The sequence below is a fragment of the Oncorhynchus mykiss genome, chromosome 12 (genome assembly GCF_013265735.2).
Source record: "Oncorhynchus mykiss isolate Arlee chromosome 12, USDA_OmykA_1.1, whole genome shotgun sequence".
Lineage (NCBI taxonomy): Eukaryota > Metazoa > Chordata > Actinopteri > Salmoniformes > Salmonidae > Oncorhynchus > Oncorhynchus mykiss.
Genome location: NC_048576.1, coordinates 78,860,982 through 78,877,632, shown reverse-complemented (window position 1 = coordinate 78,877,632; position 16,651 = coordinate 78,860,982). Strand labels below are relative to the sequence as shown.

The window sequence follows — 16,651 nt, the reverse complement described above, 5'->3', positions numbered from 1 at the left end:
AGGGGAGAGAGGCAAAGAGGAGGCAAAAAGCTGGGGCTACACAATTCCCTTGCCAAGAAGCAACTTACCACAGTGCTTAACATTCATCATCACCATAGACTGCCATCTTATGCACATCAACCTCCATTTAAAAACTGAAAAAAGCAGAAACGTTGTAGGTGGTGGAAATAAAAACCTCTGATAGCACTGGGTGTGCTCTTTTTAAATCTAATGGCCTCCACCACAGCAGAAGGTGGGAAAGTAAGAGCGATTTGAGGCTGGGTGCCAACATTTGAAATTACAGCCATTGATCTCCTGCATTCCAGAATGTTTCCACGGTGTGTGAATGCATTATTGAGGAGGTGCAGCCTAACAGGTGGGTGGCGGTGCTCTGCTCTGGCAGAATAAGGCTCTATAGTGGTTCTCTACAGGGTGAAGGGAGGTGCTGAAGGATGTGGTATGAAAGCAGTAAGCATCTGTCTGTATATCTGTATGATATTAGCATCTCCAATTCTATGCTTGTTATGTCTGGCTCAATAAACTGCCTTCCAACAACACAGTCAATTCAAATGAGCCCATTATTATTGCATGCACTAGTGGGCCATAACTAAAAGCATTATAAATTCAACAACTGTTGTAAGCGCTTTTCCTCTGTTAAGAGGAGTTAGGATGTTGGCAGGTTTAACTTGATCCACAGGATGCGTTGAATAGAACAGATGAATTATTTTGGAGCAACACAGCACTTAAGTGAAGGTATTGTACGCCTGCAGGAAGGATGGGATGGTGAGACACGGGAGGAGGTCAAGTGATGAAGGGAGGGAGGGATGGATGGATGCGTGTTTTGGGGATACCTGGAGCATGGAGGAATGGAGGAGGATGTGGATCCAGTTCCGGTGTGTGAAACATATGGGCCAGTGATTTGTTTGTGTGGGCAGCAGAGAGATGAATATATAATGAGTGTTAGGCTAATGGACATTTAGCTATGCTGGAAAATTTAGTCAAGGGGTCCCAATGGGTACATTACATGTAGGTGTGGATAACAATAATGTTATACATTTGAAATAGAATGTGCTGTGTTTTCCCTATTAGCGGAGCGAGGCTTAGAGCTCACGTTTCAAACCTATTGTGTAATGTGAATGGCCCTACCGATCATCACAGGCCAATTATGCAATCGATATATGGTTAGTATGTAATGAAATTACATGTACATATAAAGACACTTGAAAGGGTGAAATATGAAACGTCATCGTTTACTGAACTGATTGATTCTGATATCAAACTAATGGGGATTAGAGATTGAATAACCAATCACTGTTTTTATTATTCTTCTCATGATTATGATAAATTGTTACGAGCATAAATGACTCAAGGATAATTCCTATTGACTTCTTAATGAATTGGATTGTTGAATTCCCTAATTATGTTAATAATGAATGATTGTTGTGATATACTGTATAATACAGTACAAACATATGAGATGATTAATGAAAGATATGTAAACATTATTAAAGTGGCATTATTTAAAGTGAATAGTGATCAATTTATTAAAGTGGCCAATGATTGAGTCTGTAATCCCAGGTTTAGGTCAGTTAGGATCACCACTTTATTTTAAGAATGTGAAATGTCAAAATAATAGTAGAGAGAATGATTTATTTCAGCTTTAATTTATTTTATCACATTCCCAGTGGGTCAGAAGTTTACATACACTCAATTAGTATTTGGTAGCATTGCCTTTAAATTGTTTAACTTGGGTCAAACGTTGCTTCAATAAATCCACATAAGTTTCCTGCCTCATGATGCCATCTAGTTTGTGAAGTGTACCAGTCCCTCCTGCAGCAAAGCACCCCCACAACATGATGCTGCCACCCCTGTGCTTCACGATTGGGATGGTGTTCTTTGTCTTGCAAGCATCCCCCTTTTTCCTCCAAATATAATGATGGTCATTATGGCCAAACAGTTCTATTTTGTTTCATCAGACCAGAGGACATTTCTTCAAAAGGTACAATCTTTGTCCCCATGTGCAGTTGCAAACCATAGTCTGGCTTTTTTATGTCGGTTTTGCAGCAGTGGCTTCTTCCTTGCTGAGCGGCCTTTCAGATTATGTCGATATAGGACTCGTTTTACTGTGGATATAAATAATTTTGTACCTATTTGCTCCAGCATTTACAAGGTCTTTGCTGTTGTTCTGGGATTGATTTGCACTTTTCATACCAAAGTATGTTCATCTCTAGGAGACAGAACATGTCTCCTTCCTGAGCAGTATGATGGCTGCGTGGTCTCATGGTGTTTATACTTGCGTACTATTGTTTGTACAGATGAACGTGGTACCTTCAGGCGTTTGGAAATTGCTCCCACGGATGAACCAGACTCGTGGAGGTCTACAATATTTTTTCTGAGGTCTTGGCTGATTTCTTTTGATTTTCCCATGATGTCAAAGCAAAGAGGCACTAAGTTTGAGGGTAGGCCTTTAAATAAATCCACAGGTACACCTCCAATTGACTCAAATTATGTCAATTAGCCTATCAGAAGCTGCTAAAGCCATGACATAATTTTCTGGAATTTTCCAAGCTGTTTAAAGGCACAGTCAACTTAGTGTATGTACGCTTCTGACCCACTGGAATTGTGATACAGTGAATTATAAGTGAAATCATTTGTCTAAACAATTGTTGGAAAAATTACTTGTGTCATGCACAAAGTAGATGTCCTAACCGACTTGCCAAAACTATAGTTTGTTAACAAGAAATTTGTGGAGTGGTTGTTAAACTAGTTTTAATGACTCCAACCTAAGTGTATGTAAACTTCAACTGTGTTATAGTATGTAAGAGTTAAACCTCCAATAAGAAAAACAATTGGGTGTATTTGTTCTTGTATAGTGCCAGAGCAGAGAACAGGGATAAGTCACTACAAAGACTATTAGAGACAGAGCATTTACAACCAACAAAAGTAGAATGACAGTGCAATGCAGTGTTCGCTATCATCTTTAAAAATATGTATGTTTTATTATCACATACACCAGCTAGGTGTAGTGAAATGTGTTGTTTTACAGGGTCAGCCATAGTAGTACGGCATCCCTGGACCAATTAGGGTTAAGTGCCTTGCTGAAAAAGACAATACTGCACTCATAGTTTGAAAAACATTTGGTTTTGGTAAGAGGCATTAATGCGACTGTAAAATATTTACAGTGGCCTAGGGCTAGTTAACGGAAGAGGGTTAGATAGTTTTGACTTTTGCTTGAGCTCACACGAGGCCGAGCAGAAGATATGCTCCTCCATCTTCCAATCCATAAAAGCTTGGTGAAACATTTTACATCATCAACGACTGTAAATTGTGAATTCCAACCATTTCTCATGACAGCATTACTTCACCCTTTCCAGGTTTACCCCTGACAGCCTGTTATGAAGCACTCAGACAATTACATAGCCATAAATGTAGTCGTCCATTCCATCTCTTGAACGCCCCAGAAGAGCTGAGAACAAAGATTTTTCCCTCTGCTTTTTTTTGGTGGCAGGAATCAGTGGACACAGACGTTATTTTTATTATGGCCCCCTAGCAACCTTGCGTTTACACAATCAATAAATGTCATCCTACCCATTTAATTCCTTGTACACATCTGACTTATTTTCATCTAAGAACGGAACAATCTGATCAGAGGACAACCGCAATGGTCAATGAGGATGGAATAGAGGCAGGAATGTCACATTTAGTTCAATGCGCAAAACCAAGAACAACTCACCCTCAGTTCAGCCATTATACATATACAAGACAAAAGTATGTGGACACCTGCTTGTCGAACGTCTCATTCCAAAATCATGGGCATTAATATGGAGTTTAATATGGAACATTGCTGCAGGGTCTTGCTTCCATTCAGCCACAAGAGCATTAGTGAGGTCGGGCACTGATGTTGAGCGATTAGGCCTGGCTCGCAGTCGGCATTCCAATTCATCCTAAATGTGTTTGATGAGGTCAGGGTTCTATGCAGGCCAGTCAAGTTCTTCCACACCAATCTCAACAAACCATTTCTGTATGGACCTGGCTTTGTGCACGGGGACATTGTAATGCTGAAACAGGAAAGGGCCTTCCCCAAACTGTTGCCACAATGTTGAAAGCACAGAATAATTTACAATGTCATTGTCTGCTGTAGCATTAAGATTTCCCTTCACTGGAACTAAGGGCCCTAGCCCGAACCATGAACAATAGCCCCAGACCATTATTCCTCCTTCCCCAAACTTTACAGTTGGCACTATGCATTCAGGCAGGTAGCGTTCTCCTGGCATCCGTCAAATCCAGAATTGTCCGTCGGACTGCCAGATGGTGAAGCGTGATTCATCACTCTAGAGAACGTGCTCCAAAGTCCAATGGAGGCGAGCTTTACATCACTCCAGGAGACGCTTGGCATTGTGCATGGTGATCTAATGCTTGTGTGCGGCTGCTCTGCCATGGAAACCCATTTAATGAAGTTCAGAGGCAGTTTGGAACTCTGTAGTGAGTCTTGCAACCGAGGACAGACGATCTTTACGCGCCCCGAGCTTCAGCACTCGGCAGTCCTGTTCTGTGAGCTTGTGTGGCCTAACATTTCGCAGCTAAGCTGTTGTTGCTCCTACTTCACTTCACAACAACAGTACTTACAGTTGACCGTGGAAGCTCTAGCAGGGCAGAGATTTGTCGAACTGACTTATTAGAAAGGAGGCATTCTATGACGGTGCCATGTTGAAAGTCCCTGAGCTCTTCAGTAAGGCCATTCTACCGCCAATGTTTGTCTATGGTGATTGCATGGCTGTGTGCTCAATTTATACACTTGTCAGCAATGGGTTTGGCTGAAATAGCCAAATTCACTAATTTGAAGGGTTGTCCACATACTTTTGTGTATATATAGTGTACCTCATGGTAAGACTATCTAGAACTGTCAGCTGATAGGAGGTGAAACGCTTTGGCATTCAGGTGCAGCACTTACAGCATTCAAAGTAAGCACTAAACACGTATAGAATCTTCATCTCAATAACTTGGACTGGGATCATTGCTCAGGGAACAAGTTGCCTGTAGGCACAAATCTAGGATCACTTCCCGATTAAAATGTGTTAGTGGAATGAGTTTCCCTGGGGATAGAAGGCGTAATTTGTGAAGTCAGTGAAGGTGTTGTAGGTTTAATGCCTGTCCGTCCTCCATGTCCTTCCATCACATAGACTCACATTGTCCATTGCACGCACTGTACACATTCTGCAGTTGCCTAAAGTAAATCCATTTTAATCTAAGCTCCAATATGTTTTCATCTCTTATTCAAGTTGTTTTCATTTGATTTTCAACACTGATATAATTAATAAAGGCTGAGTAGGCAACCAAAAAAGTAATATTGCTCTCCCTGAATAATTGAAATAGCAAAAGGCTAAGGGATAGATTAAGTCCTTTTTATGGACTGAGTTATTGAGATGATTACAAATACTGCATTCAAATACTGCAGACTATGTTGACACTTTGCAGTATTGTTTTGCTTTCACCCCCGCCCCCCACCCCACCCCCCAAATAAAGTGTAATGGATGTAGCACACTCAGGGAATCAGTGCACAAGCCTAGATGCCTGAAGGGCCTCACAGGCTGACACCCCATGGGACATCATTCTGGTTATTACCACTGAGTCACTTACAAACCACCATGCCTGTGTGAGGGGGCTGACTTAAGGTGGACCAGCTTGACAACAGATGAGGAAGATTAGGAACATATTCATTTAGAGCATTCAATTATTTTCAAGTTTCACCAAAATGTGAATGGCTGTGCTGGCTGCTGTAAACATGCAAACCATGTTATCTATTATAAATATTGTAACATGAGAACATGTATATGGGGCTATCAATGTCACAGGTCACAGGGGAATCAGCCATGTTGTGGAGGGTCCCTGAACTTCTTTTCGGTGTGAATTCAGTTCTGTCGGTTTTGCCTATATGCACAAAACGAACACAGCTGACTCTCCTGATACCCAGTAATGTTATTGCTGTTTACCAATCCACAAATGTTTAATGAATAATACACATTAAGAAATGACAAATTGTCGTCGTGATGAATGATTTAGCATCCGGGAGCCTCGAGTTTTATCTTTGAGCGTGAGGCTCCTTCCACCTTCACTTTGAGAGGCGATTAAGCTGTGAGAGTGCGATTCCTCCCCTCCTCTCCGTGATGGGGTGAATCTGATCAGCGCAGACCACGCGCGCTATATAAACCGGGCGCGCGCTACAGACGGATTACAACAAAAAGCGACAGCTCCGTGGCCCTGAAATCACTCGCATCACACCACCGCGGCTCCTAAACCAAATGCAACACAACACACACGGCGAAATGCAGACCATTAAGAAGGCAATCTCTTGGAAACTTTTTATACTTTCTTACTTATTCGTGGAGGGTTCGTGCCAAGACTTTGGTGTTGGTCAGACTCAATTTATTTGCACGTCGGTGCCCAAGGATATGGACATATGCGCCGCTACCTTACAAAACAGTATGCCTGGAGAGGATTTGAAGACCACTGTGATGCAGCTTCGGGAGACCGTCCTACAGCAGAAGGAGACCATTATGAACCAAAAAGAGACTATCAGAGAACTGACTTCCAAGTTAACTCGCTGTGAGGGCCAGAGTGCGCCCGAGCCCGGACCTGGGGGAAGGAGAAAAGAGACGGGGACCAAAAATACTATGGGGGATGTATCAAGGGGTCCCTCGGACACTTTGGCGCAACTATCGCAGACTTTACAGTCTCTAAAGCAGAGATTAGAAAATCTCGAGGTATGTGGAGAACTCTAATCTTAACGAAATAATAGACTTTATACATTTCACCAATCATTTGGGGTGAAAAACGACATGTTTACAATATGGCCTAAATCACGTTGCACTGTCTTGTCCAACTCGCACTGCCGCCCTCGTACTTTGTTTATCACATTTACTTCCAGGGGTGAACAGCCCTCCACCATGTAGGTTAATACTCTGCACTAATCGTGAAATTTAACAAGTCATGCTGAGAACAGACACCTTGCCGGAGACGAATTTAGTTGCTTGATGTAGGCTACCATGTTGCTAACTCCACAGGGCAATAAACCTTAAAGAAGTTAATCTGGCATTAGCTTTACGATGTCCCTCAGCATATGGGTTGTAATGTTTCTCAGTATTTTTTAAACGTTTTTTTTTATTTATAACTAATCATTATTTCATTCCACAGCAATTCAGTCGGAACAACAACTCGGTCCAGGCGAACAGTCTGAAAGACCTGCTACAGAGTAAAATCGACGATTTGGAGAAGCAGGTGTTATCCCGCGTGAACAGTATAGAAGATGACAAGCCTGTGCTGCGGAACGAGACGGAGCAGCGCGGTAGAGTGGAGTCGACTCTCACATCCCTGCACCAGAGAATCACCGACCTCGAGAAAGGTGCGAGCTCAAAAACGCGCCAAATACTTGGCCAGCATAGTTTAACTAATTAGTATCGCCGTTTAAAAAACAAAAACGAGCTATTCTGAAAGACCTTTTAAATTCAACTGAAGTGGTGTTTATTACTAATGAATAGATCCATGAAATCAATTGGTAATATGGCTGGTGTCCATTGCATGGCAGGGAGGGATGGGATCCAGCGAATAGCTGCATTGCTTTGCATATCCAATTCCACAAAGATGTGTGGCTTAAGGTGATTTACTGTTTAAGGCATCCGTTAAAAAAAAGGATGGTGCAACCTTCTGTATTCAGCACTTTTCCCTTAATCAAAATGGTTAAATTATATTGTAACAGCCGTATCCACTTGCACCACTAGCCGTTTGAGCAGAGCAAAGTTCGCCAGGTCCCTATGGCGTAACGCTCCAGCTACTTATAGCGGGCAACAAACACTGTTGTAGAATTCCGCCAAGGGAGGGGTGAGGAGAGACCAGGACCGCTATTCCAACCCCTTTGCTCATGTGATGCCTATCATGCCGCAGAAAAAAATGTGGAACTACAAGAAACAGAATTTTGTTGTATAACTACATTGATCAGTCAACCTTCAGCAGCAATCAGTTGGAACCCTCCCCTGCACATTACGTGATGCTCAGCGACATATTTGACAACCTTCAAAAAAGTAAAACTCAAATCCTCACGTTCATCTTGACCTGACAATCACAGTTGGTTGTTAAAGACAGGACAAATGTTTCATCATTGATGTCCAACAAATTGATGTCACTCACATAGCCAATATAAAAGGCTCTAACTTCTATACAGTGCTTGACTTGGTGTGAAATGTGTTTCTGTACTAATTTTGGGTGCTGGTACTGTTTATATTTAGGTTCAGGCGCACCACAATATGTTTTAGCTAATATTCTATAAGAGGAACAGGAGCTCAAGCAGTAGAACATTTGAGGTGCCAGTACTCAGTACCGATGAGCTCCTGCCCAAGTCAAGGACTGTATCTATAGGCCTAGGCTAGCCCACAATAATTATTGTGACAGGTGACATCTTTAACCTTGTCCTCTGTTTTGTTTACAGGTCAGAAAGAAAACAGGCCGCTGGATAAATTCCAGTTGACATTCCCGTTGAGGACCAACTACATGTATGCCAAAGTGAAGAAGAGTCTCCCTGAGATGTACGCATTCACTGTCTGCATGTGGCTCAAATCCAATGCATCCCCAGGGGTGGGCACGCCGTTCTCCTACGCAGTGCCAGGGCAGGCCAACGAGCTGGTGCTGATTGAGTGGGGGAATAATCCTATGGAGATACTCATCAATGACAAGGTATACTCACATGTTATTTTACATGATGCATATATCACCAACAGTATACAAAATATTATGCCTCAAAATTATTCTTAATATATGAACATGCTGATTGTAGCATGAATGCCTGCACTGCAAAATACAAAGAAATTTCATTTTTGAATTAGATCACACTGCCTATAAAGCCTCAAGCGTTTTAATAAGTATGCAAGGTAATTGATAGTGATAAAAATGTAAAAAACTCCACCCATGCATATACTAAAAACAATACTGAAATCCATTCCAGGTAGCTAAATTACCATTCATTATCAACGACGGGAAGTGGCATCACATCTGTGTCACATGGACAACTCGAGATGGAGTATGGGAGGCTTTCCAAGATGGAGTCATGAGGGGCAGTGGAGAAAACCTTGCTCCATACCATCCAATCAAACCACAAGGTGTTCTGATATTGGGACAAGAACAGGTATGTCCATTACAATTTTAATGGTCCGTTTTTAATCAATAAACTTTGGTACCTTAGGTCATAATATCAAAAGGGACATGGTCTATAGCATAAACATAGCATCTGTCAGACCTTGAGAGAGGAACAGGCTTATGTATCAATTAAAAACCTGAGCCGCTGACTCTCAGGTTCCATAATAAGATGGAGGAATTACCCCATTTATGCATGAATTTGGATCAATTATCAAATTAAAGCAATAAAATTAAATAATATTTGTCACATGCTTCGTAAACAACAGGTGTAGACTAACAGTGAAATGCTTACCTCCAGGCCCTTCCAATCAATGCAGAGAGAAAAAAAGAGAAATAATAGAAAAATAAACAAATAATAACACAAGGAATAAATACACAATGAGTAACGATAACTTGGCTATATACACGAGGTACCAGTACTGAGTCGATGTGCAGGGGTACGAGGTCATTGAGGGAGATACAGTGCGTTCAGAAAGTATTCAGACCCCTTCTGCTTTTTCCATATTTTGTTACATTACAGCCTTATTATAAAATGGATTAAGAAAAAAACTTTCCTCATCTACACACAGTACCCCATAATGAAATTTTAGAAAATGTATTAAAAAAAAAACAGAAATATACATTTACATAATTATTCAGACCCTTTATGCAGTACTTCAGCACCTCTGGCAGAAATTACAGGCTTTAGTATTCTTGGGTATGATGCTACAAGCTTGGCACACCTGCATTTGGGGAGTTTCTCACATTCTTCTTTCCTTCGATCCTGACTAGTCTCCCAGTCCCTGCCACTGAAAAACACGATGCTGCCACCACCATGCTTCACCATAGGGATGGTGCCAGGTTTCCTCCAGACTTGATGCTTGGCATTCAGGCCAAAGAGTTAAACCTTGGTTTCATCAGACCAGAGAATCTAGTTTCTTATGGTCTGAGATTCCTTTAGGTGCCTTTTGGCAAACTCCAAGCGGGCTGTTATGTTCCTTTTACTGAGGAGTGGCTTCCGTCTGGCCACTCTACCGTAAAGGCCTGATTGGTGGAGTGCTACAGAGATGGCTGTCCTTCTGGAAGGTTCTCCCATCTCCACAGAGGAACTCTGGAGCTATGTATGAGTGACCATTGGGTTCTTGGTCACCTCCCTGACCAAGGCCCTTGTCCCACGATTTCTCAGTTTGGCCAGGTGGCCAGCTCTAGGAAGAGTCTTGGTGATTCCAAACTTGTTCCATTTAAGAATGATGGAGGCCACTGTGTTCTTGGGGACCTTCAATGCTGCAAAAATGTTTTGGTACCCTTCCCCAGATCTGTGCTTCAACACAAACCTGTCTCGGAGCTCTACATACAATTCCTTCAACCTTTCTGTTTTATATTTTAATAGATTGGCAAACATTTCTAAAAACTTGTTTTCACTTTGTCATTATAGGTCATTGTGTGTAGATTGACAGAAAAATCTATAATTTAATCAATTTTAGAACAAGGCTATAACGTAACAAAATATGGATAAAGTCAAGGGGTCTGAATGCTTTCCGAATTCATTGTATGTACATATACAGTAGGTAGGGATAAAGTGACCAGGCAACAAGATGGATAATAAAAAGTAGCAGCAGCATATGTGATGAGTCAAAAGAGTTACTGCAAAAAGGGTCAATGCAGATAGTTAAATAATGAACCACTAGCTACCCGGATTAACTATTTAGTGAACCAATAGCTCCCCGGACTAACTATTTAGTGAACCAATAGCTCCCCGGATTAACTATTTAGTGAACCAATAGCTCCCCGGACTAACTATTTAGAGAACCAATAGCTCCCCGGACTAACTATTTAGTGAACCAATAGCTCCCCGGACCAACTATTTAGCAGTCTAATGGCTTGTAGTAAGCTGTTCAGGGTCATGTTGGTTACAGACTTGGTGCATTGGTAGCGCCTTCCATGCGGTACCAGAGAGAACAGTCTATGACTTGGGTGGCTGGAGTCTTTGACAATTTTTAGGGCCTTTCTCTGACAGACACAGCCTGGTATAGAGGTCCTGGATGGCAGGGAGCTCAGCCCCAGTGATGTACTGGGCCGTACGCACTACTCTTTGTAGCGCCTTGTGGTCAGATGCCAAGCAGTTGCCATACCGGTGATGCAGCCAGTCAAGATGCTCTCAGTGGTGCAGCTGTATAACTTTTTGAGGATCTGAGGGCCCATGCAAATCTTTTCAACCTCCTGAGGGGAAGAGGAATTGTCGTGCCCTCCTCACGACGGTGTTGGTGTGTGTGGACCATGATAATTCCTTAGTGATGTGGACACCGAGGAACTTGAAGCTCTCAAGCTGATCCACTACAGCCCTGTTTATGTGGATGGAGGCATGCTCAGCCCTCCGTTTCCTGTACCCACAATCAGCTCCTTTGTCTTCCTGATGTTGAGAGAGAGGTTGTTGTCCTGGCACCGCATTACCCCGAAGGTGCAATGTTGAGGGTCAGAGTGGTGGATCTGTTGTTCCCTACCCTTACCACCTGGGGGCGGCCCGTCAGGAAGTCCAGGATCCAGTTGCATAGAGAGGTGTTTAGTCCCAGGGTCCTTAGCTTAGTGATGAGCTTGGAAGGCACTTTGGTGTTGAACGCTGAGCTGTAGTCAATGAACAGCATTCTCACATAGGTGTTATTTTTGTCCAGGCGGGAAAGGGCAGTGTGGAGTGCAATAAGATTGCATAATCTGTGGATCTGTTGTGCCAATTGGAGTGGGTCCAGTGTGTCTGGGATGATGGTGTTGATGTGAGCCATGACCAGCCTTTCAAAGCATTTCATGGCTACAGATGTGAGTGTGATAGTCATTTAGACAGGCTACTTTCGCATTCTTGGGCACAGGCACTATGGTGGTCTGCTTGAAACATGTAGGTATGACAGACTGGGTCAGGGAGGGGTTGAACATGTCAGTGAAGACACTTGCCAGCTGGTCCACGCATGCTCTGAGTACATGCCCTGGTAATTAGTCTGGCCCTGCTGCCTTTTGAATTTTAACCTGTTTAAAGGTCTTACCCACATCGGCTACGGAGAGTGTGAACACACAGTCGTCTGGAACAGCACGTGCTCTCATGCATGGTTCAGTGTTACAAGGATTGAAGCAAGCATAGAAGGTATTTAGCTCGTCTTGTAGGCTCGCATTACTGGACAGCTCGCGGGTGGGTTTCCCTTTGTAATCCGTGATAGTTTGCAAGCCCTGCCACATCTGACGAGCGTCAGAGCCGGTGCTTTGCCTGTTTGATGGTTCGTCAGAGGGCGTAGCGGGATTTCTTATGTGTCCGGAATAGTGTTCTGTTCCCAAAAAGTGGCAGCTCTAGCCACTGGGAGTGTGAGAAATGATCCTTTTTACTCATGAAACCAACATAGTCTCGGGGCAATTCGTATTATTCTGTCGGTAAATCTGTGACACTCCATTTAGTATGATATATTACATTATGTACATTATGAATGGAATAGCGATCATACAATATCATACGAATTATAGGATGTATATTGTACGTCTTACCCTGCCGTACAATAGCATATGAACAGAATGAAGTATTTTATACTACACTTTGGGGGACGTATAGTATTATACGTCTTTCTCTGGGACCAGGTTGCTTATTGCGCCATAACAACAAAGGAGAATTATGGGGAGAATTTATGTTGGTGGTTAGGGGAACTAACAACAAAGGTTAGGATAACTTTTGTAAAAGGTTAGGAGAACTAAAATGTTAGTGGAATTAACCTAGCAGGTTAGGTGAAATTGGTTAAGTTTCAAAAAAGAGTTAGGGGAAGAGTAAGTTAAAATGCTTCAGTTGTCCCCAACGCGACTCGATCACACAACCTTTGGATTGCTAGACAGTTTACAGATTACTCCCATCCATCCTCACCAACCAATCTCCCTTTCTAGCTAAAGTAACTACACCATTACTAGGTATCATATGTCTTGGAGGTGCTCAGAAATGCGTAAAGTATGAGGCAAGGCTGACGAAACAGGGCAACCCCAATTCTGATTTATCAGCTCACACTGCAATGGCAAAATTAAAAGCCGTTTGCATGGTAACGTGATTCATTAGTCAAAACAATAATCTGGATAAATGAAAAAGTCTACTAATTTTATATATGAGCTATCGTTGGTTTCTTCTAACAAGCCACATGGATGGACGCATGGATAAATGATTTAATGCACAAATTAACTCCAAAGGTTAACTTGAAATATTGTTTTCCTTTGTGTTAGCACAATATCATCTTCATGAATTCAATATTATTTTCCACAGGATACGCTTGGAGGGGGCTTTGATGCTACACAAGCTTTTGTTGGAGACCTGGCAAATTTTCATATCTGGGACCGGAAGTTGTCTATTGGAGAGATATACAACCTGGCAACTTGCAGCAGCAAAGCGCAGATAGGCAATGTGTTTTCGTGGTTGGAGAGCAGCATTGATATTTACGGAGGAGCCTCCAAGTGGACATTTGAGGCTTGTCGTCAACTGAACTGAACTGCAGGGAAAAGTGAAAAGCCAATGAGAAATGCGTGTGTTAAAGCCTCTGTTGATAATACGTCTGATTTGATAGATAAAGAAGCATTTATTTCAGTAAATGACATCTGGATTTGTTATAGATATATGTGTGGACACTTACTAGATTTCTACCTGTCTAAAATAAGACTCTGACCTTCTTGTTCATCTTGGATATTTCAGTTGGATAGTTTTGGCATCTGGTTGGATGCTTCAAAGCGCTTCGTTCAACTGGCCGGTTTGTTATCTCATGGTCTTCAGCGCAATTGACACATACAGGCCAGCATATCACCACAACGCAGTGCAGACGCAGACAGCACTCCCCGACAAAGGACCACTTAGAACGTCCACCATCAATAGAATTGGTGACCATGTAGTTGTCCCCAATGAGGAAATGAGGGAGGGGACTGGGGATCTGTCTCCGTCCGTTAGTACATTAGTGCGTTTGTACATTAGTCACGCGTGACATCTCAGACAGCGCTGTCCTGGTTGTGACAAAACTTGAATGATGCGTCTTGCGTTAGATATTTGGCATTTACAAAATTACACTGATTGGCCTGATGATGGCGCTATAACAAGAAATGTTTCAAATGCAAACTTTGAAAGGTCACGCCCATTACACCGTTTGACCTAAAGTCATGAAATTCGGTACATATGTCCCTCTCCTCAAAAGAAACAAATTTGCCTCAGGGCCCAATAAGCTTCACCATTCTGGATTTCCATTATTTAGAATTTTGTTAAAAACACTGAAAAGCTACTCTTCTGGCACCGAATGAACGATCTGCATGAAACTTGATATGTGGCATCCATGACAATATTTTCCAGACTAATACCTAAAACAACATGGCCACTATTGACCAATAAATATTCACTTGGGCATGGTCTGGTAAAAATGAGTCAAGGATATTTGTATTGTAACAAACATTGTCAAGACTCAACATATGACTCAGAGTGAGTCAGAGTCTAGCTAACCCACAAGATATCTCATACACCACTGGCCCGATTTTGGGTAAATGATGCCTCTTGCCATAGAGATCCAACATTCACAAAATTACACTGATTAATCCAAGGGGGGATGCTATAGTAATCAACTGTATGTACGTTAGTCACACATGATATCTCAGACACCACTGGCCCGATTTTAACGAAACTTGGGTGAATGATGTGTCTTGCCATAGAAATCAGTCATTTGCAAAATTATACAGATTGGCCCAAGGGGGGTGCTGGATAATTTGTGGGGGACAACATGCTTACTGTTGCCTTGTTTTTATTGGACTGGGGACACGCATTTCAACCAATCATGTGATTTTGTTTATATTCCCACTGCCTGGGATTTTCACTGTGAATGACGGGTAGACTTGAAAAGGAATGTATACTTAAACGGTTATGAAACAGGCACAGCTTTCTGCTCTATCGCTATCGTTTCTCTATCACCACCTGCTTGACGCAATTTTGTGTAAAGAATGACATCTTTTTTGCCAACATACAAGCCTGGGTGCCTTGGGATGTTGAAATAACTCAGCACATTCACTATGATTTGCAAAGTATTTTGTGTGGTATTTATTTTCCTGTAGGCCTACAACGAGATTTATTTCCAAAAGAGATGTTTATTATCATAACACATTGCGCTGGATAATAAGATGATTATTGTACTTAAAAGCAATTCATTGAGGTGTTTGTACTTTGATGGGAATGTTATCTGTACAGTAACAGCATGACTTAACTAATTGCTGCAGCAGCATCAACAAAATCTGCTTTTGCTATCCTCCTTTTGGGTTGAGATTTTATACTGTATTGTTATATGCTCAAAGCATGGCAACACTGAAATATAATTTTTTAAATAAAATTGTGATACCTGAATCTATCCCTGTGTGAGTGTGACATTACTGTCACAGAGTAACCCATGCATGTCACAGGACTACAAATGTTTTTGAAAGCATATGAGAGTCCTCTTACATTTCTCTATAGTCTCAATTAACATTGTGAAACCTATTGTCAAGAATCAATGGCAGGTTCAGAGACCTCTGTACACCACTCCCTTTCATTTCCTCATACTAGATACTGTATGCACAGACTGAGAGGCATTGAGAGGCCTGAGTTTCAGTATGTGGCATCAGTGGATGAACCGGGTCGGTGGTGTAACAGCACCCTAACAGAAGCCTAAAAGTTGAACCCTAAACGTTGTGGCCAGGACCCGGAGAGGATAGAGAAGGTCAACACTATCTGCTTCCTCCTTAAAAGAAAAGCTAGTCCTCATTACCACTGGATAAATCTCCCGGCCACCGCGACCCAGACAACATCTCAAGGAGCATTCCATTGCCACCAAGGTGAAGGGCTACCTGGGAAGTATTCTGTCCTCCTGACATAAAAATACACACACACACGTAAAAACACACACACACCAGTATTCCTGAAGCTTGATGTCTATTAGCAATAGCTTTGAGTCGACGACAGGTAGAGAGGAGTGTAACTGCGATACGCAGACGACATGCCCATTTCCCTACATTCATTCTTTACATACAAACACTTGACTGACGTGAGAATAACGTCCAATTATAGTAGAGCATGACAGCAGGTGTTCAGCAACATAGCAAAGTGTAGAATAAAGGGGTCCACTCTATCAAAATAGCACTTGGTTGTTACACTTTGCATAAGAGGGAGTGAAAAATTACAGGCAAAGCATTTAAAAACTGATATATCTAAAAAACAAGGGCCCATGTCACAATAGACAGTATATTTTTTTAACTAGGCAAGTCAGTTAAGAATAAATTCTTATTTACAATGACGGCCTAGGAACAGTGGGTTAACTGCCTTGTTCAGGGGCAGAACAACAGATTATTTTTACCTTGTCAGGTCGGGAATTAGATCTAGCAACCTTTTGGTTACTGGCCCAACGCTCTAACCACTAGGCTACCTGCCGCCCCATTGCAATGCATCCCGTATCCCATATACAATCACAGAAATACCATGTAAAACCGCTAGTATATGGTTCCA

General features: G+C 42.1%; 1 protein-coding gene across 1 annotated transcript; it reads left to right on the top strand.

The window, feature by feature from the left end:
* Nucleotides 1-6,207: 6,207 nt before the first annotated feature.
* On the top strand, nucleotides 6,208-15,518 carry LOC110538522 (neuronal pentraxin-1). Its single transcript, XM_021625392.2, has 5 exons — nucleotides 6,208-6,740; nucleotides 7,171-7,378; nucleotides 8,459-8,703; nucleotides 8,972-9,151; nucleotides 13,418-15,518. The coding sequence occupies exons 1-5, from the start codon at nucleotides 6,279-6,281 to the stop codon at nucleotides 13,637-13,639; spliced, it is 1,317 nt and encodes a 438-aa protein (XP_021481067.1). The 5' UTR covers nucleotides 6,208-6,278; the 3' UTR covers nucleotides 13,640-15,518.
* Nucleotides 15,519-16,651: the final 1,133 nt, after the last annotated feature.

Excerpts from the sequence above, each read along its gene's own strand:
- LOC110538522 (XM_021625392.2), top strand. The coding sequence starts at position 6,279 with ATGCAACACAACACACACGGCGAAATGCAGACCATTAAGAAGGCAATC. Across the intron at positions 6,741-7,170 it reads AGAGATTAGAAAATCTCGAG|CAATTCAGTCGGAACAACAA; the intron begins GTATGTGGAGAA and ends TTCATTCCACAG. Across the intron at positions 9,152-13,417 it reads TGATATTGGGACAAGAACAG|GATACGCTTGGAGGGGGCTT; the intron begins GTATGTCCATTA and ends TATTTTCCACAG.